This window comes from Quercus robur, chromosome 4 (assembly GCF_932294415.1).
Source record: "Quercus robur chromosome 4, dhQueRobu3.1, whole genome shotgun sequence".
In the NCBI taxonomy this organism is placed as follows: Eukaryota; Viridiplantae; Streptophyta; class Magnoliopsida; order Fagales; family Fagaceae; genus Quercus; species Quercus robur.
Genome location: NC_065537.1, coordinates 36,792,026 through 36,813,787, shown reverse-complemented (window position 1 = coordinate 36,813,787; position 21,762 = coordinate 36,792,026). Strand labels below are relative to the sequence as shown.

Genomic DNA, 21,762 nt, shown 5'->3' with positions numbered 1-21,762 from the left:
ATGAAGCGTACTCATCTTCCCACTTATCACCAACTGGAGTGAAGGGACAAAAGAATCAAGGGAAGTGTGTGCAAACAAAAATTGAACAAGCCTTTATAAAGATTAAGAAATAAGACACATTGGAATCAAACTCTCTATCCCCAGTGGAGTCATCACTATGGGTGCAACCGCGCTGGGGGGGGGGGGTGGAGTACACCTTTCCCGAGTGGACCAAGGTAGAGAAAATATGGAGTTACCACCTATATTAGGTCTAAGAACAATATATATAGTGCCCTTCATGGAAGGACTGATCTACTACCAAAGCACGTGTCTAGAGTTTAGGTATGGGGATAGGAAGGTGTTAGGCACCTAACCCCACCCAATGAGTGGGTCATCTTCCACTCATTATGTCTTACGTCTTAATCCTATTAAAAGCACATTAAATATTATCATTCTAGACTCACACACACACTAGCATACATCTTGCAATCAACATGACATTTTCATCCCCAAACCCTAAAATACATCTATCATACATATCACATCTTAAACCTAGTATACATCTATCATGCAACTCATATCAAACCATATCCAAGGCAGCAAACAAACAAGCATATATCATCAAGATAGGAACATAGGCATGGTATCAAACAAGAATGTTCATACTTATTATCAAGGTAAACCCAAATGCATGTCCATGTAAATGCATGACTTACCTCACTCACCTTTCTACATTACAGCACCTATGCATTAATGCATGATCATGTTATATGCATGTTCATGGCAAATCAAAGAAAACATTAGAGAGAAACTCTAATCTAGCATGTGAAGAACAAACATCAAACAAAACATAGAGGCAGAGACTCAAGAGCATGAAACAAGATAAGGTAGAAGCATATGGTATAAATAAAATAAAGAAATAGAGGCGAAAAGGTTTAGATTAGGGTTTCTAGGCATGAGTATGCATGCACATACATAGGGCATGCGTACTTAGCCCAGTTGTATGCGTTCGCATACTTCGAGTTAGCGTGCGCATGCAGTAAGCATGCATACGCATACACACCCTAAACCTAACCTTGAAAAACAAGAACGCAGAACAGAACAGAAACAAAATTTAGCAACCTATCATATTATTATGGAGAAACAACGTAAGACTAAACCAAACAAACATATTAAAACACATACTAAGCAAATAAACAAGAGAAAAACAAAATTAAGCAAAGAAAATGAGGCAAGAAGAGCTAGAAGCTTTACCTCCAAAACAAAGGCTCCTTGGCTTGATTTTGACAATTCCCCTCAATCAAATAAGGAAGTGATTAGTAATCTTAAAACTCCAAGATCAAGGCCAAAAGAGGCCTCAATCAAAAAAATATTGACTTGAGGATTTTTCGTAAAAAACTCCAATTTTGATTCACTATTAATTTCTAGCAAATCTTATATTTTCCCTTAGGATTTTATATGTGTTTTGAACTCAATCAAATAAGAAAGTGATTAGTAATCTTAAAACTCCAAGATCAAGGCCAGAAGAGGCCTCAATCAAAAAAATATTGACTTGAGGATTTTTCGTAAAAAACTCCAATTTTGATTCACTATTTCTAGCAAATCTTATATTTTCCCTTAGGATTTTCTATGTTTTTTGAAAAGTTACTATGTATGGCCTTTTATAGTTCGAAAATGGGGGTTTGGAACAGCTATTAGACAACGTGAAATTCATTTTGAAACCCAAACCTTAATGCAAAAAAAAACTTGTCTTTCACAATTTCTAGAACCCTAACATGCATACGCATGCCCGTGTATGCGTATGCATGCATGAAGCATGCGTAACCAAAGCTTGAGCATGCGTGCACATACGCATATATGCTTACACATGCTCTAGAGTTTCTGTGGTCTTTATTTTCCAAAAATAGCTTATTTCATTCATAAAAGAGTTATATTTTTCCTAAAACATTTTCCTCAAGTTAATTTCAATCTGATCGAGGCCTAAACCAACCTTGGGCTTTAGAATTTCAAAATCATTAGGGAACGGATGCCCGAGTCATAAGGGGTATAAAATGCGATGTCTACACCAACTATACAATCCATTAGCTACGTAAGCATTTCCCGTTAATTAGTTGACAGCAGGAACCAATTTGACTACAAGTTAAAAATAACAAGACCAAATTGACTGCTACTAAGATGTACAGACCAAATTGACTATAATCCTGAAATGTAAGAACCAAAATGTTTTCACCTTTTTTATTTATTTATTTATTTATTTTTGGTGAGAATTGTAGCATAAGTTTGTTAATAAATAAATAAATAAATAAAGAGAGAGAATAGTGACCCAAATAAACGACAATGTGTTGGTGGGCGTTTCCCTATCCTCGCTTTCATATTTTGGCAAACAAAAGTAATTCTTAAACCCTGTCTGTCTGTTTGTCTCACAGCCTCTTATTTCGTTTTAAAACCCTAAAACACTGACTCTTCTTCAACTTCTTATCCGGCAGCCACAAACTGGAAACCGGAGAATCGAGGTTGCATAATGCCCGTTAAGCTCTTCCCACAGCTCCGTCTCCTCAAGCCCACTCTTCCGGTCACCGGTTTCCCTCTGACTATGAGACCCGGAGCTTGGGTCCAACCCTCTCATCGGGTCATACCCGTTTTCTCTCGCGTATTCCCATTGAGGCTTAGATACTCTGGTGGTCGCGCTCTCCATCTACTTCGCAATGAAAATGGAGAATTGGGTGTTCGAAGATTCTCCACTCGGCATTTGGGAAAGGAGGCTCGAAGGGCATCATCGTCATCTAAGAGCTTGATTGAAGATGAGGCTGAACTCAGTGATTGGGTTAGTGATTTGAGGACCGACTCTTTCCGAGGCCAACTCACTAGCGAAGACGAAGCCTCCGATGTAAATAGAGTTAGGAATAGAACGAGAGACCGGGATAGTAAGGGTGGTAGGGAGTCAAATTCAATGATGAACAAGAGGAGGAGGTCGAAGGAGTCGTTTGATGAGTCGAATCGGAATTCGAGGGTGAGTAGGCGGTTTGGGAGTGCATTGGAAGACAATGAGGGTGAGGGGGAAGGTGTGTCGTGGAGAGCAAATGGCGGGTTTCGAAGTGGGAATGAGATGGGAAGGAAAGGTGGGAGAGAGATGGATAAAGGGTATGAGAGAAATAGGAATGTGATGGGGAGAAGAGAGGTGGATAAGGGGTATGTTAGAGATAGAAATGTAAATAGAGGTAGTGATGGTTTAAGGAAAGGCGTGAAGGATTCGATAAAGCAACTGCGATGGATGGATGATGATGTGAATGTGCGAAGTAGAAATGTAAATAGAGGTACCGAAGGGTTAAGAAAAGGCGTGAATAATTCGATGAAGCAGGATTTGATAAAGGAACCACGTTGGACGAATGATGAGGATGGAGAGAAGTTATTGCCTACTATAGGGGATTTGCTTAGTGAGGAAGATAGTGATAGTCAAGATGAAGAAGATGATGATGATGATGATGAATTGTTGAAGAAGAGTGCAAGCTCTATGTTTGGATTAGATGATGAAGTGAGTGCAAGGGTGTTACCAAGGCCTTCATCCTCAAAGTCTGACACTCAATCTTATTTAAGCGAAACTCGGTATGATTTAAAAGTGCAATTTCTATTATTGGTTTCCTCTAGTCTAGGCTTTAATTGAACTTGTTTTCACTTTTTTATTTTGTTTTTGTTTTTTTCTCTGTTAGTATTTGTTGTGGCTATGTTTTGGTAAGTGTAACAAAGTAAGGAAATACAACTCACACATTCGAGGCCGCACAACATTTTGTGTTATACGGTTTACAGGTTGTGTTTTTCTGCATAATTGAGGATAACGTAGTAACTGTAGCAACTATCGCAGCTTATCAAAAAAAAAAAAAAAATTAACTGTAGCATTATATAGTGCATATGGCTAAACATATTTATGTACTATATTCCCTTTTTGCAATCAACTCATTGGTTGTTCTACACGGTTAAAATTTTCTACACAAGCATGTTCTCACAACCACCTCACAGCTCTATATTATAAATATAGACAAGAAATAACTCGAGCCCTGTGAGATTTCTGCTAATGTGTTCCTGCCAAAAGTGTGTGGAAGTGTTTCATCACATTTGAAACCATGATGACAGTGGAACATCCTTCTCTCTAGTGGGAGCATTAAACTTGTCCGAAAATGCAAAATCAATAATGGGAATCATCATTGCAAAGTGACACACCCTTAGCTTGATGCACATGTTGAAGCATTGGAACATTATTCTCCATCACTTTTATCTGTTCTTTCATCATGCTGTCTTCCTTTTCTTCAATTTTAGCTTGTTGTAGAAGAATACACGTTGGCTGAGATGTAATAGGCACAGCAATATACTAAATAGTAGCTGTTTTGTCAATTCCTTTTCCTATAATAAGCAAATTCAACTTATTTTGTTGGCTTTCTTGTTCTTGCTCAAAATTTCCCTCATGCAATTCAAGACTTCTCTCCTATTAAAAGTTTCCTCCATGAATTTTTCAGGTTGCTGTCCACAATTCTTTAATCTTTTTTTGCTCTGAACTCTTTACTGTTTTCATCATCTATGCAAACTATTATCACCACTGGCTAATAATCTTTTAGCTCCATGGCCAAGCTCACCACCTCTTTATTGCTACAGCATTTGTTAACATCTTACTTCTGTGAATGCCTGCAGATTTGATCAATGTTCAGTATCTCCATTGTCATTAAAAGGAATCAAAGATGCTGGGTATGAGAAAATGACCGTGGTACAAGAGGCAACTCTTCCAGTAATACTGAAAGGTTTGTTTTCAACTGTGCCCCTTAGGGTGCTACCAACCATCAGCTCTATTATGCACTCCTCAAATGATCATAAACATGGTGCCTTGCATTTTTTTTAGTATCATCGTTTGTGAATCTGTTGATTTTATTGTCTTGCATTTCCATACGAAGGTGCTTACTCTAGATGATTTTGTTTTCTAGGCAAGGACGTTCTGGCCAAGGCTAGAACAGGCACTGGAAAAACTGTAGCATTTTTGGTAAGTTCCCTCATTTTGTGTCTGCATGGATGCATGTTGGCCTGTTAATCAAGGCAGAGCTCCCATCTAAAAGCAGAACACATTATTCTACTTCTAAAGTCTGGATGACTTATCCATGTATTTGCATTGTGAATATCATCAAAGTCGTCCTTTCCCTTCTTTTTTTTCTTGGTGATAAGCCATCAAAGTCTTCTTTCTTAAGAATAATGTAAAATAAGAAAAGAATAAATGGTATACTTGGAATTATAAGGAATTACATTTGAGTTGAAATTTTTAATATTGGTTTTTAAGATAAAATTAAAATTTGTCTTTTCAGTTTAAAAGTCTAAGCATGGTAAAAGGTTTTCTAGCGATCCAATGAGTCTGCAATCAATTTGTTTGTATGTAGCTGTATTAAAATCTCCAAAGAACAGAAATTCTCTGAATATTGACTTTATTTTGTCTGATGGCATCCAGAACTATAGGTTCAAGGGAGTTTACATGCACATGCACACATGTAGCATTGTTCGAGTGAGTTTTCACTCACTATTCTAAGTTCTTTCTTTCAGCTTCCATCAATCGAGGTTGTTGTAAAGTCACCTCCTATTGGTCGTGACCAAAAGTGGCCCCCTATTCTTGTGCTTGTGATATGCCCAACTCGAGAGCTTGCAAGCCAAGCTGCTGCAGAGGCTAATATCCTGTTGAAGTATCATCCTTCTATTGGTGTTCAAGTTGTAATAGGAGGAACAAGACTTGCTCTGGAACAGAAACGCATGCAAGCAAACCCTTGCCAGGTGAGTGTTTTATTATTTGCCAAAGGACTGTCATTTATGGACTCTTATGATATTAACTAGGCCAAACATTGATTGGAATGTTAGTATGTTATGGGATGGGTGCAGAGTGGAAGTGGTAAAGTATGCTGGTAGATCGGATTTTAGGTTATTTTGACTCTATCCTCTTGTTTTTTACTTGATCGCAAGTTACCAGAAAAATTAATACTAGGTCCTCACTGAGTTTCTGTTAAATATATACTGTTGCAAAGCTTACTGATACAGGTTAATATCATTGTCTCAAAATAGTTAATTGGACTTGTTTTTATAGTTCCCACATTCATAACTTACAGATTCTTGTTGCTACACCTGGAAGGCTCAGAGATCATATTGAGAATACCGCAGGTTTTGCAACTAGGCTGATGGGTGTGAAAGTCCTTGTACTTGATGAAGCTGATCATTTACTAGACATGGGATTTCGTAAAGACATTGAGAAGATCATTGCTGCTGTTCCTAAACATCGACAGACGCTTTTGTTTTCTGCCACAGTTCCTGAAGAGGTTTCTATTACAATTATTAGTCTGTGCTGATATTTCATGTAAAATCACAATACAAATAGCTAACTTGCTTTTTGGTATGAAGGTCCGTCAAATCAGTCACATTGCTTTGAAAAGAGATCATGAATTTATCAATACAGTTCAAGAAGGCACTGAGGAGACGCATTCACAGGTAATCCTTTATCCAACTCTGTTTCTTAGTTGATTCTGTAAATTTAATGAATTTGTTTATTTCTCAATTCTTTAAATGCTGGATCATTTCAGGTCAGACAGATGCATTTAGTGGCTCCTTTAGACAAGCATTTTTCCCTACTGTATGTTCTTCTAAAAGACCATATTGCAGATGATGTCGACTATAAGGTATGCATTGTAATCTACAAGCCTACGCCATAGACTCTTTTATTAGAGTAGTTATTGTCAAGATGTTTTTGAGGAGGCTCACAAACATTATTGAACATCTGTCAAGGTTGTCACGAGTATTTTATTCAATTCAGACCTCAGGTTTTCAGTGTCAGTATCTGCATTGTTTTCTTGAACTGTCTCTGATGCCAATAGTTTTTGTTCGAAAGCAATTTCATGGTTGTCCAAAATATGTTATTTAGCATTTGGTTTGTGCAGGTTCTTGTATTCTGCACAACTGCCATGGTCACACGGTTGGTTGCTGACCTTCTTGGGGAGCTGAACTTGAATGTCAGAGAGATCCATTCTAGAAAGCCACAGAGTTACAGAACCAGGATATCTGATGAATTCAGGAAGTCAAAGGGTCTTATCCTTGTGACATCTGATGTATCTGCACGTGGAGTAGATTATCCAGATGTTACCCTTGTCATACAGGTAATGGATTGTTAGTTTCTGGTCATGTGGACTTGAACTTAGTGCAAATCATTTATAGCTGTGGCAATTTTTGGTGTATTCACTTGCCTTTTGCAATTGAGAAGCATTCTACGCACAAATCATAGACAGCAAAGTTTAATGTCAATTTGTCACTTCTTATAAACCCTTTTCACCTTGCATTTGTGAGTCCCTGCTTTGATTTTTACGCAAGACTAGTTTATTCACTCAAATTGAATTTAGGGTCCGTTTGGATACAGCTGAAAACTGAAACTAAAAATTGAAAAACACTGTAGCAAAATAATTTTTAAATGTGTGAATAGTACCGTAGGACCCATTTTTAATGAAAAAATTGCTGAAAAGTGAAATTTGTGGGTCCGTAAACAGTAAAATTTGTGCTGAAAAAGTGACAAAAGTCAAACTTTGCGGCTACTGTTCATGAACAATAGCCGTGTTGGTCTCTCAAACGCGTGCAAAAAAAAAAAAAAAAGAAAAAACAGAAAACGCAAAACGCTCCCAAACGCACACTTAGCCTCTTTTTGGTTTCTTTTTTTTTTTTTTTTTCCAATATTCAAACCTTTTGAATATTCAGTACACTTTGTTCAGTTATCAATTTCACCATCTTTTTTGTTTTGGTGGATGCAATTATAGGTGGGTTTGCCTTCTGACAGAGAACAGTATATACATAGACTTGGTAGAACTGGGCGTAAAGGTAAAGAAGGGCAAGGCATATTGTTACTAGCACCTTGGGAGGAATTCTTTTTATCTACTATCAAGGATTTGCCAATATCGAAGGCTCCAGTACATTTGATTGATCCAGACACAAAGAAAAAGGTAAGCTTACAAAGATTTTCTTCTCTCTTGGTCTCTCTCTGTCTTCAAGTTTTTCTTTCTACTATATGTCAGCACACACGACAGACTCTTTTAATTTTTTTTTTTTTTTAAATATTTAAAAACATATGTAGTGTAGTTATAATCCTAAAGAGCCTGCCTTGGTGAGGTTCCATGACATCAAAAATAAGTTGTAATCCTAAGGAGCAAAAATGTAGAGATGAAGTTGTGTGAATAAATATTGAGTATCTTGGATTAATAATTCATAAGGATGAAGAGATTGAAGAGGATATGATAATAGTAGGCTGGATGAAGTGAAGCACATAAAAAATAGTGTCATTATAGGTACCTATTATGTTGAAGAGAGAATTTTATTAGACTACTAAGAAGCAATATGTTTATAAAATTAGTGTAGCTGAAATGAAAATGTTAAAATAATATCAATATAAGTAGTAAAAAAGAACATGTCGATTGATGATGTGACAAGTTTTTTTTTTCTTTAGAACTTTATTCGATTGGTTGTCTGTTTTGCGAAACCAATCATTCTCTTCTCTTCTTGTTTTTCTTGATTCTTGTAATTTTTATTCTTGATTGTTGACCCCCTATACACTTGCTGTGTGCTAGGGCGTCCTTTTTCTGATATCAATAAAGCTTATTACTTATTAAAATTTAAAAAAATAAAAAATAAAAAAAAATAAAAAAAAAAAAAAGACAAAAAAGAAGGCTTAGTTGTTGGAGAGAGAGAGAGAGGAAAGAAAAACTAAAGCAGAAAGTGGTGAGGTAGACAACATGAGTTGGAAATTGAGTGATGGTGATTTAGTAAATTTAATTTCTATTTGGTAGTTGGAGTACTAGATAAATTTAAATGGCTCAATTTACTAATATGTCTTGATTATTTTTCTTTAAAACACTTTTTAAACCATTTTGTAGTATAGATTCCCACAAACATTTTTCTAATGCACATTTGATGAAACAGGTTGAACGAGCACTATCCCAAGTGGAGATGAAGAACAAAGAAACAGCATACCAGGCCTGGCTTGGTTATTACAATTCCAATAAGAAAGTGGGCAGAGACAAGCATAGGCTTGTGGAGCTTGCTAATGAATTCAGCCGAAGCATGGGGCTTGACAACCCTCCTGCAATTCCCAAGCTTGTCCTTGGCAAGATGGGCCTAAGAAATATCTCTGGTTTGCGCTCCAAATAATTCCAAAGCTCCGCCTTTTTGTTTTCTACCTATTTAACTAATTAACTAATTAATCGCCCCCCACCCCCCCCCCCCCCCCCCAAAAAAAAATATATATATAGATCTTACTGTGAGTTGACTTTTTTTTTGGGAAATACCCCTGGAATATTTGGTTATTATCAAATAGTTTATGATGAATGTATTCTTTGACATTTCTTTTGCTATAGAGTTTGGTATTTTTAAATTGGTAAAATTACTAGGACCACAACCAACTTTACACCCATTTTAACGACTATTCGATGTGGCTAACTAGGAAAAGAAGAAAAAAAATGATAGGTTCATGTGAAAGTGATAGACAATCGGTCGCTATCTGCCACATAGAATAGTTATGAAAATATAGGCAGAATTGGTTTGTCCTAGAATAACTCAATACAAAAACAAACAAAAAGAATATAGATCTTACTTTGAGTTGATTTTTTTTGGGAAATACCCCTGGAATATTTGATTACTATCAAATAGTTTATGATGAACGTATTCTTTGACATTTCTTTTGCTATATATAGTTTGGTGTTTTTAACAACTATTTGATGTGGCTAATTGGGAAAGGTGAAAAAAAAAATGATGGGTTCATGTGAAAGTGATAGACGACTGGTCACTATCTACCGCATAGAATAGTTATGAAAATATAGGCAAAATTGGTTTGTCCTAGAATAACTCAATACAAAAACAAACATTTCAAGACTTTCCTTCGAATGATGAAAACATTCCCATCAGCTTCACCAATTTTAAATTTCAGCAAAAAAATTTCTAAGCCCAACCAAAACATGCATTTATCAATCTCCCTAAATTGGCAAAAGCTTTTAACGATGCATAGTATCCTCACTACGACTATCATCACTACATTTTTAAAAAAATTAATTAATTTCAATTTTCACTCTCTCTCTCTCTCTCTCTCTCTCTCTCTCTCTCTCTCTCCTATTCTGACTGCCTCTCCTCTCTTTTCGCTTTTGTTGTCTTCTTTGTGTCTATTCTCGTCTCTCTTCTTGGTCATATAAAAATCACCACCAAATAGGTGGAGTTTCCGGTGGGTGAGGTGTTTGTGTGGTTGTGGTGCAGTAATGGATTTATGGTGGTGCGATTTGATTTTGTGGAGATGCAATTTGGTCTACCTCTCTTCTCTCTCTTCATCAGATTTGATGTTTTTGGTATTTTCATTGGTAGTGCAATGGCATGATTTGGCGGTTCTGGTGGTTCTAGCAGCGATCAGATCTAGTTCTAGTAGTTTTATGATATGAGTTCTTCATGAAAGTTGAATAGTATTGATAAAGTATTGAGGCTTATGTATGCCTATGAAAAAAAGATAGCTATACTAGTAAAAGTATAGTTTTTAAAATTAGTTTAGCTAAACATTTAAGGAGACTGATGTAAATCCTCTAATATAACATCAATCACATCCAGTCCTCTAAAATGCATTGAAATCCAAAATAGGGAATATTGTACACAAAATACTGTAAACACTCGCATGTAATTCTTTATAGTTCAATTTTTTGTTAAAAAAGGAATGCTACAATATCCTTCAAATTTAGAGAATAGTAGCTTTTGTATTTCACTATTTCTTAAATATACTATTTTTTATTCGCCTCTCTCTCTCTCTCTCTCTCTCTCTCTCTCTCTCCACCAAGACCGTTGCAGCATTGCAACCCTTCTCTCTCCATCTCACCCTTCCTTCATTTCCTTTTTCACATTCTTAATCCCTAGTGCTAATCCAAACTCAAGCTAGAGACCTAGTCTAGATCAAGTCTGATTCTGAGAGCTTGGTTCAAACCAAGCATAATATTGGACTAATTTGCTCTCTCTCTCTCTCTCTCTCTCTCTCTCTCTCTCTCTCTCTCTCTCTCTCTCTCTCTCTCTCTCTCTCTCTCTCTCTCTCTCTCTCTCTGTGTGAGGGTTTTTCTATCTAATGAAATTCGTTCAATTTCTCACTTCCCAACTTCATTTGCAAGAGAAATTTTAGAGCTAAAGGTTGCAATTTACTTGGTACGGTTTTTACATTTACAATGCTAGAAAAATCTCATGATGTTAGAGCTAAAAGTAGCAATTTACTTAGGGAAAGCTTCTCCAATATCTTTTTATTGGATGTGAATTTGGACAAATCCATCATTACATTGCATTTTCTTATTATATCCTCAATGATTACAAAATTTCAAGAAAATCAAAGTTTCGTAGATATGTCATTAGTTAAATGTTTAAATGTTTAAATTTTTATCATTTTAAATTGCGTATAAAAAATAAGTTTATGGATCCAATAGTAAATAACATCCAATTTGAACTATATTTGACATGCGTGTTATGAACATAAAATACATACAATACAACAGTTATCAAAATTCGCATCCAATAAAAAAAATGTAGGAGTTTGAAGGCCTCTAAACTAGTTTAGAGAGAAACTTTGTCCTTTATTTAAGCTAGAGGATCTTATGATTTCAGAGCTCTTTCTAGTCAAATTTATGTCTATGTTATCAAATCTTTGAGTTTTAGCGACAATAGTGTGTTTGCTTTAGTGTTTTGGCTACACAGTGGGTTTTGTTTTTAACTTAGAAAACATGAATATATTATTTGGTTTATAAAATAATCAAATAATCTAAATTCTACAAGATTCAAATATAAACAAGAATATCAATTGACTAAAAACAAGGGAATTCTCAAAATAAATGTAAGTTTTAATACAAGAATAATTCTTCAAGAACAATTTACTCTTTTTTTTTTCTTTCTTCAATGCAGAGTAAGAACAATTTCTACTTGAAACCCTAATTGTGGACATATGTAGCAAAGAAAAAAACATCCTAGCAAAGAAAAAATCCCAATTAAGTGCTAATTCACGATAGAATCGAGGGTAGCACAATAAAATGTATTAGGTTTGTATGGAGCAAGGGAGTAATGATCAGCCAGATGTGTGTCCAAAAGGATAGGACAATGATCGGATTTTATAGCACCCAAATGGTGAATGGTAGCCTTTGGAAAAGCTAATCTCCAAAACATGCTAGCTATACCCTGGTCCAACCTCTCCCTTATGACATTCCTTCCCCATCTCTTTTTCCACCAGGTGAATCTACTTTTAGAGGACCCTAGATCAATAGCTCACAACTCAAAAAGAATGTCCTTCAAAAAGTTTGGGAACATTGAGCTCTCAGCTCTTCCTCCATTCTTTTTTTCACTATCGAAGACAATGTTGAAGTCTCCAAAGTAAATCCAAGGCCCTTGAATTGATTCCAGTAAAGCACACAAATTCTCCCAAGCCTTTCTTTTCTTAGCTACATAAGGTGGTCCATAGAAGCCAACCAAATACCAATCTCCACCAGGATCCCTAATTTTGACCAAATACCAATCTCCATAACTTGAATTTTCAGGTTGTTCTTCCACATTAAACATAATCCCCCTGCTCTACCCTTTACCTCAATTACCACCTTTTCACTAAAACCAACCCTCCTCTTTACAAACTTCATATGGTCTTCATTTGCTTTCGTTTCACATAGAAAAATTATATCCGGATTATGACCTCTTTTTTAAGCTCTAAGGGCCCTCACCAATGAGGCATTGCAAATGCCTCTACAATTCCACCCTAAAGCTCTCATTGTGAATGCAAACAACACACTCTACCAAAACCTATACTCAAAATGTAATACACCTACCAAGTCTTTTTATAGCATCCCCAACACAACCAAACACTTAAAAACAAATACCCACAACAAATATAGAAAGAAGTCCAGTAGACAACGATTACCTTACAAATAGATTAGGCATTGATTAATGAAGGAGATTTGAGCAGGATAAAGAAAGGAGAGATGAATTGACTTCACAAATCCCCCTCCTGAAAACTATATAAAATTGAATGTGGATGTTGTCTCACAGGATTTCACCTCTTTAGCTGCGGTGGCTAGAAATGAGAATGGAGAGGTGTTAAAGGTATGACTAAAATTCATGACTTATGCACTCCTACTCAAGCTGAAGCAACTGCGATTTTGTGGGCATTAAACTTGGCTATCTCTGAAAATTGGTGCAACATCATAGTGGAAGGGGATGCAAAAATATGTTTTGATGCCTTGTCTAAAGAGGAAGAAACCAACTGATTGGTCTATCTCCTCTATCATTCATAATGCTTTTGATTTAACTTTATCTTTTGTTAGTTGTGAGTTTTGTTGGGTTAGAAGATCTTTAAACTCAGCAGCTCATCTTGCTGCTAAATATGTTGTTGCTTTTAAAGTAGGTTTATCTTGTAATAACTGTAAATTGCCTCTTATTTTGGAAGCTTGTAGGCAAGATTGTTGTACAGACTTTTTTTCTGTCTAGTCTTTAAATAAAATGGTAGTTTATCAACCAAAAAAAAAAAAAAAAAAGCGAAATGAATATCAACAATGATGGTTAATAATAGATCCCAACATAAAATTTAGGGAAAACAAAGAGTAGGATAATTGTGTAAACAAAAATGATTGCTCAAATCATGTGAATAGCGAAAGAATAAGAACAATGTCAGAAATACGATACTCAAATTGTCATGTAATGTTTATTTCCTATGCAAGAAAGGTCATGGCCACGTATTGCCTACACGGGTTGGGTTGAGTCACTAGACAATAACAAATCATTAACCAAAATCACGACACCCCAACTCCACGTCAACAATTACATAATCCAAAATCAAATCATAGCCTCCGTATATTCCTCATGGATTGGACTGGATCACTAAAATGATCTCATAGCAAGGAATTCAAGCAAGGCTGTCATACAAACTTGACCATATTAATATCGTAAATAGAAATAACTCGAGATATAAGAATGTAATATGAGATGAAAAAGGGTCACAAGTATAAACAAAATAACATGTAAAGAGGATGGGGGAATTTTGCCATTAAACATGATTTTAATAACTATTTCATTAGTTGACATGTTTTCAAAATATTTTAATAAACTAGCATCTTGAGCCTTAGAGGCTCGAGTTTAGTGATGAAACTTGAGTCTCTGAGGCTCGAGTTCCAAGCTGATGTGGATATATAATCCATGTGGAACTCGAGTTCCATAGTGTACAGAAAGAAGCAGGCCGAGAAAAAGAAGAGAAGAAGAAGAAGAAGATTCAAAGATCTTAAGAAGAAGAACCCACAGCACACACATACCCATATCTAAAGGCAAGAGACTCGAGTTCATGTGAATATTTTCTTCCACATCATGCCACCACTTGGAACTCAAGGCTTAGAGACTTGAGTTTCTTTACTAAACTTGAGTTTTAGAGCCACGAGATGCTAGTTTACAAAATAGCTTTGCAAACTTGACAACTAACTAAATTGTTCCGAAAATTATGTTAAATGCCAAAAAAATCCAAGAGGATGTCAATGAGTTGCTAGGACATGTTTGCTTTGCCATAGAGGTACTACTATTGGTGTTATCAAACCCTAATTGGATGTCCCAAACATATTACTTCATTCAATTTGGTTGAAACGTCATTAGATTGAAAAATATTAATTTTAGTTGTAAATTGAATAACTAAAAAACCCTTTCTTTTTTCGGGTCTCTTCATTCTACTCAACCTTTGACCAAATTTGGGGTTCAAACCTTTAATTGTGACCCTCATTTTATAATCTTGAGTAATCAATTTAATAGATTGATAATGATAGCTGAAACATAAAATCCCCCAATTTGCAATAGAACTAGAATGGGTCATGAAGATGAATTTTTGTCGAAATCCAATGGTGGCAACACTTGGGAAGACAAGAAGGTTGGGCTGAGAGCAAGGGACATCAACCAGCCCTGGCGAGTTCTTAGTTTGGTCTTAGAAAGGCTTGGTTTACGGTGTTTTAATTGCTAATAAAATTTTCCAACAAAATTTTTCTATTATTCGACAACTTTCCAGTGACGATGTTGTTCAGAACTTAAGAGAAAGAAGAGACTCGTGGTTTTTGGTGGCAAGTAGAATTATTGGGGTCTATGTATCCTCTAGAGTGCATTATACAAGGACATTTTTCTTTCATACTAATGCAATACCTCTTAATCACAAAAAAAAAAAAATATATATATATATATATATATATATATAATAAAATCAACACCTCTACTAATTGGAAGAGCATTCTAATTCCAAGTGGTTTTGGAAGAGCATTCTAATTCCAAGTGGTTGGTCTAGTAGTTTTCAAAAATTATGTGATTTATAAGATCCTAAGTTCAAGTCTGAACTTAGTCTTATATTTCGTACCTTGGAGTCCTCCTCAATGGATGACTCATTGCAATAACTAGTGTGTAGAAGAAGGGAACTAAGGTTCTAATAAGGCTCTAATATAAAAATAAATTGAATTAAAAGTGACTGGAAAGATCTAAGAAAAAATTGCTAAGCTTTTTCTCTCTAGGTTTCTTCAAAACTCTAGAGGTGAAACAAGGGGCTTGTCGACAGACAAGAAGTGTTTCTCCCATCCGGTAGAAATCTAGTTTAGCACTTCTCTATTTCCTTTGTTTCTGCCCTGTTCCATCCCAACTTTGGTAGGTAACCTTTCCCCATGGAAGAACTGTCGAAGTGTTGTGAGAAGTTACAACTAACAGAGCATGAAATAGAACAGGTGGACTTAGACGTTAAGGAGGTGACCGAGGGATGGGTCTTAGCTGGTAAGTTCCTATCCAAAAGACGTATTAATTCAGAGGCAGTAGTAAAGGCACTGAAGCCGATATGGAAGACAACGGAGAATTTCGAGATTCAGGATGCTGGAGACAACATAACTCTCTTCCTATTCCAAAACAAAGAGGATATGAACCGGGTGTTGTGGGCAAGCCCGTGGTCTTTTGACAAATACCTTCTAGTCCTCCAAAAATTGGGAAAAGGGGACTCAGTCTCCTCGTTAAGTTTTGACAGAACCCCTTTCTGGATTTAGATACATGGCTTGCCTATGCGAATGCAAACAACAGAGGTGGCCGAAAAGATTACCAGCCCGATGGGGGTAATAGAGAAGGTAGATGTAGGACCAAGGGGTTTTAGAATGGGTAAGTACCTAAGGTTACACTTAACTATCAATATTTCAAAACCACTATGTAGAGAAAGAGTAGTTCGCATGGGTGGCACTGAAAAGGGATGGGTGGATTTTCGCTACAAGCGCCTCCCCATTTTCTGCTACTGGTGTGGCAAATTGGACCATGACGACAGAGATTGCCCACTCTGGATTGATAGCAAAGAATCACTAGCACTTGAAGAAAGCCAGTTCGGACCCTGGCTCCATGCAGACCCGGGAAGGCTCCAAAGGCCACAGGTGGTGGAAGCCCCCAACCGGAAAAACGAAGGGGAAGGAAAAAGCAAGGAAGGAACACATCAGTGCAACACCCATAACCCGAGGACAATCGGTGGTTGCCAAGGGTGGTGTGCGACAACAATGAAATCTCCCCTCCGCCAAAAGAAGCAACCAAGGTGTCAGACTTGGTAATGGCAGATGTGACACCTCAAGAAAAGAAGCTAGTAAACTTTGAGGCGCAATTGCGGGACATAGACAATGCCATAAATGATGATGTTACGCTACAAGAACTAACGGGAATCAAGGAGCTAAAGAAAAATAACAGAGGTGGCTCAGGATTTTCGAATATTGAACAACCCGAGGTGTTGGGGACTGGAGTGAAAGAAAAAGTTAACAGGACCCAAATACAAAGCCGAGATTCAACTGCTGACTCAATTGATCCATATGGGCTTGCAAAAGAGCTAAACGAGGCCCAAAAAGGCCAAGGTTAGTTTGTTCTGAAAGTAGAAGAATGGGACCGGGTTTTAAGAAGTAAGGGAGGTGAAGTACTCCTAAAGGCCCATCCTCAAGTCCCCCACTTAAGAAATGACAACATAGGGCAGAGTATGAGTACTCCCAAGAAACTTCTAGAGAAAAAGAAATTCACCGAGAGCAGGGGAAAAGAAAACAAGCGGCCATCAGGGGAGAATGAAATCCAGGATCACGAAGTGGAAAAGGGGGGCATTCAAGGTACGTGGAAAAGATTTCGAAGAGACAGTGAGGCAGCAGCAAGCTACACCACTGCCGTGCCTGAAACTGGTTCGAAGAGGAAGGGGACGACGCCGTCAAAAGAAGTCCAAAAAGAAATGGAAACCAGAAAATGGAGCAAGGAGGAAGAAGTGGCTCTAATGGGTCAACTCATGGCAAGGCACTTGGGATCAACGGAGGCTGCGGTGCAGCCCCGCCGTCATCAATGAGTACTCTGGCTTGGAACTGTAGGGGGCTTGGGAACCGGCGTACAGTTCATGCTCTCGAGAAGATAGTGTCTTCTAAAGATCCCAATTTTATTTTTTTAATGGAAACAAAGGTTGTAGTTTCGAAAATGGTTGGTATTAAGGAAGGTTTGAATCGTACCCAAGGGATGGTCGTACCGAGCAAAGGGCGAAGTGGGGGACTTGCCCTCTTGTGGAAAAAAGAGCTAAAGGTGGATTTCCAATCCTATTCGGACAGCCACATTGATGCGATTATTGGTCAAAGGGAAGATGGGTTGCAATGGCGATTAACGGGCTTCTATGGAAACACTGAAACAAGTAAACGGGAGGAGTCGTGGCTATTGCTTAAGCAGCTTTCTTCTTTAAACTCTTTACCGTGGGTCTGCCTTGGAGATTTTAATGAGCTAATGAATGGGGGTGAGAAGGAGGGTGGCAAAGCTCACCCAGTGAAGCAAATGGAAAATTTTTGTGAGGTAATCAATGCTTGCAATCTTCGTGATTTGGGTTATACGGGCCAGGATTTTACTTGGTGTAGGCGGTTGGGAAACAAAGGGTGGGTCAGGGAAAGGTTAGACAGAGCGTTAGTCTCAACAAACTGGGAAGCTAGATTTTCCCAAATGCAACTGCATCACAAACCCAATTCCTCATCTAACCATTGTATCCTGGTCCTTAAGGATGTCCAGAAAAACAATAAGAAGCAACGTCGGAAAAAACTCTTCCGTTTTGAAGAAATGTGGCTTAAGGAAGGATCATGTACGGAGGTGGTGGAAAAGGCTTGGGTCAGAGGAGAGAGTAAGGATTCGGTTTTCCCGCTTTTCTCCTGCTTGGCTGAATGTAGAGCTTCCTTGTCCTCTTGGAATGATATTTCCTTTGGGCATGTGGGTAAAAAACTTGCGTCTCTGCAAGCCAGACTAGAGGTTATAGAACACAATAGGGGGTCCGCAGTCACTATGGAAGAAATTGAATACACAAGAAGGGAAATAAACAAGCCACTAGAAGCGGAAGAGGTCATGTGGCGACAGAGGTCGCGGATTAGCTGGCTGAAGCATGGTGATAAAAACACTTTGTTCTTCCATACAAAAGCCTTAAGCAGGTACCAACGTAACACCATTCAAGGTGTGATGGATGATGCGGGGTGTTGGTAGAGCGAGGAAGATGGGATTGGTAGAACCTTCAAGGATTACTATGTGAATATGTTCTCCACTTCCCACCCAAAAATAAGTGAGGAACTTATCCACTCTATACACAGGAAGGTGTCAGACCCGATGAACATCCTCCTTTCTCAGGACTTCTGGGCCTCTAAAGTGGAAACCGCACTAAAACAGATGTATGCCACCTCTGCCCCGGGGTCGGACGAAATGCCTCCAATTTTCTACCAAAAATTCTAGCCAACGGTATGCCCCATTGTCACTAAAATTGTCTTAGATTTTCTAAATTTAGGCATCACTCCACTGAATTTCAATGAGACTCACATTGTTCTAATTCCAAAAGTAAAAGAACCAAAAAGGGTGACGAACTTTCGCCCGATAAGCTTGTGCAACGTTGCTTATAAAATTGCATCCAAGACTATGGCCAACAGACTAAAGCAGGTCCTACCTCAGCTGGTGTGTGAGAACTAGAGTGCTTTCGTGGCTGAAAGGCTCATTACAGACAACGTACTGGTGGCTTTGGAGACAATGTACCACATTAGCCAGAAAAGGAAGGGGAAGGTAGGAGAAATGGCTTTGAAATTGGATATGAGTAAGGCATATGACAGGGTGAAATGGGGATGTTTGGAGCGAATTATGCATAAAATGGGGTTTTTGGAGAAATGTGTCACTCTTGTTATGCAATGCCTCAGCACAGTCACTTATGCCATTAGAATTAATGGGGTCCCAAGGGGTCACATCATCCCTTCAAGACAGTTGTGCCAAAGGGACCCACTATTGCCCTATTTATTCCTCCTCTGTGCTGAGGGTCTTTCGGCAATGCTTCACCAAGCAGTGCATGAGAAGAGACTAAGGGGGGTGTCTATTTGTAGAAGGGGGCCAAAAATCTCCCACCTCTTTTTCGCAGACAACAGCATAATCTTTGGGAGGGCTACCGAATTTAAGGGGTTGGAAATGTTGAGAATTCTCAAGGTATATGAGGACTCTTCGAGGCAGCAGCTAAACAAGCAGAAAACTTCTCTGTTCTTCAGCAGGAACACAAAGGGGGAAATACAAAACAAGATTAAAACAATGTTTGGTACCCAGGTGATCAAGCAACACAAAACTTACCTCAGTCTTCCCTCCCTTATTAGAAGGTCCAAAACGAATTCTTTTACTCAATTAAAGACCAAGGTGGCTCACAAGCTGACCGGATGGAAAGAAAAGCTCCTTTCGACTACTGGTAAAAGAAGTGTTCATCAAGGTAGTGGCCCAAGCCATTCCAACCTACACAATGAGCTGCTTCAAGCTCCTAAATAACCTTTGTGATGACCTCACTAGCATGGTAAGGCAATTCTGGTGGGGGCAAAGAAAAGACGAAAAGAAAATGGCTTGGGTAAGCTGGGAGAGAATGTGTCAACCTAAGGAAAGCAGAGGAATGGGTTTTAGGGACTTGAAAAGTTTTAATAAAGCATTCCTAGCAAAACAAGGGTAGAGGCTCCAAACAAACACTCACTCTCTATTCTCTAGGGTGTTCAAGGCAAAGTACTTCCTGGATTGTGATTTTGTTCAGGCAACTATTGGCAAGCATCCATCGTTTGCCTGGAGAAGCATTATGTCTGCCCAAGCAGTAGTAGAGAAGGGCAGATGTTGGAGAGTGGGCAATGGCAAAAGCATTCAAATAGAGAAAGATAGTTGGCTCCCCTCCAAGTCCTACACTCAGATTCTCTCTCCACTAACGGACTCATAGGCAAGCGCAAAGGTTAATGACCTTATTGTTGAAGAATTGGGGGAATGGAACTCTGCTGTGGTCAGATAGCTCTTTTGCCCTAAGGAAGCGGATTTGATCCTGAGCATCCCATTAAGCCTAAGACTCCCAATGGATAGGATTGTGTGGAAGGGTACAAAAATGGGAACTTCTCTACCAGCAGTGCTTACCATAGTATTAGAAGAATGGGGAACAACAATGGGGAGGATTGCTCTAAGGGATCAAGAATGAAGCTGGTTTGGAAAAGCATCTGGAATTTAAAACTTCCCAATAAGATTCGGAATTTTTCCTGGAGGGCATGCCGCGAAGCTCTAGCAACCAAATCAAACCTGAAGAAGAGGCAAATCACAAAGGACGATATTTGCCCTCAGTGTGGGAAAAGGGCAAAAACTAGCCTACATTTATTCTAGTTCTGCGACCGGGCTAAAAAGGCCTGGAGTAACAGCAAGACAGTGTTTCCTTTCTTTATTGATAGCGGATGGAGTTTTATTGATGTTGTGTGGCAAATGGTGAACCACAGACCAATATGTTCAGGTTTAATGGAAAAAGTCATCTCACTGTGTTAGGAAATCTGGAAGCACCGAAACACAGTCCGCAACGGAGGTAGGCATTGCACAGGCAAAACTTTGGTCAGAAGCTCTGCATCTTTAGTTGAAGAGTTCAGAGAGGCAAATGAGAGGGAGAGCTGTTTGAACCCAGCAGTGCCTGTCAAGTGGCACCCTTCAGACCCCCCTCAGTTCAAAATAAATATGGATGGGGCGGTTTTCAAGGACCAACGCGCTACTAGGTTTGGGATGGTAATACGGGACTCTCAAGGCTTGGTTTTGGCTGCGATGAGCAAAAGAATCCCAGCCACTCTAGCAGTGTTAGAAGCTGAGGCAAAATCCATGGAAACTACTATCCATTTTGCGTGGGAGATGGCGTTCAAAGAAGTCTACTTTGAGACGGACTGGTGCACCCTCAAAAATATCCTGACAGGCATCTCGGTGGCCCCAGCTTCTATAGAAACTATCACGGAAAGTATATTGGCCCAAGTGGACAAGTTTCGTTTTGTCTCTTTTACTCATGTCAAACGGGATGGCAATAGGCCAGCCCACATTTTAGCCCGATTTGCAAAACAAGTGGGTGACTTTGTTGTATGGTTGGAGGAAACTCCCAATCTAATTGAGGACGCATGTTCTCAGGATGTATCTTGCAACTTTTCTGATGATTTATAAAAGTTCAGTATTCCAATCAAAAAATAAATAAATAAATTGTGGGTGACTTTGTTGTATGGTTGGAGGAAACTCCCAATCTGATTGAGGACGCATGTTCTCAGGATATATCTTGCAACTTTTCTGATGATTTATAAAAGTTCAGTATTCCAATCAAAAAATAAATAAATAAATTGAAAAAAAAAAAAAACAGAAGGTAACCATCTCCCTCTTGGATTCCAACAAATTTATTGTTAGAGCACTTGCATATCTTGTCGAATTTTGACCAACCAA

The 21,762-nt window shown here is 38.3% G+C and overlaps 1 protein-coding gene across 1 annotated transcript; it reads left to right on the top strand.

Annotated features, from left to right (window-relative positions):
• The first annotated feature begins 2,356 nt into the window (after positions 1 to 2,356).
• LOC126721293 (DEAD-box ATP-dependent RNA helicase 31-like) lies at positions 2,357 to 9,365 on the top strand. Its single transcript, XM_050424348.1, has 10 exons — positions 2,357 to 3,582; positions 4,660 to 4,766; positions 4,947 to 5,002; positions 5,551 to 5,775; positions 6,105 to 6,311; positions 6,394 to 6,480; positions 6,573 to 6,668; positions 6,927 to 7,142; positions 7,791 to 7,973; positions 8,947 to 9,365. The coding sequence occupies exons 1-10, from the start codon at positions 2,501 to 2,503 to the stop codon at positions 9,172 to 9,174; spliced, it is 2,487 nt and encodes an 828-aa protein (XP_050280305.1). The 5' UTR covers positions 2,357 to 2,500; the 3' UTR covers positions 9,175 to 9,365.
• Positions 9,366 to 21,762: the final 12,397 nt, after the last annotated feature.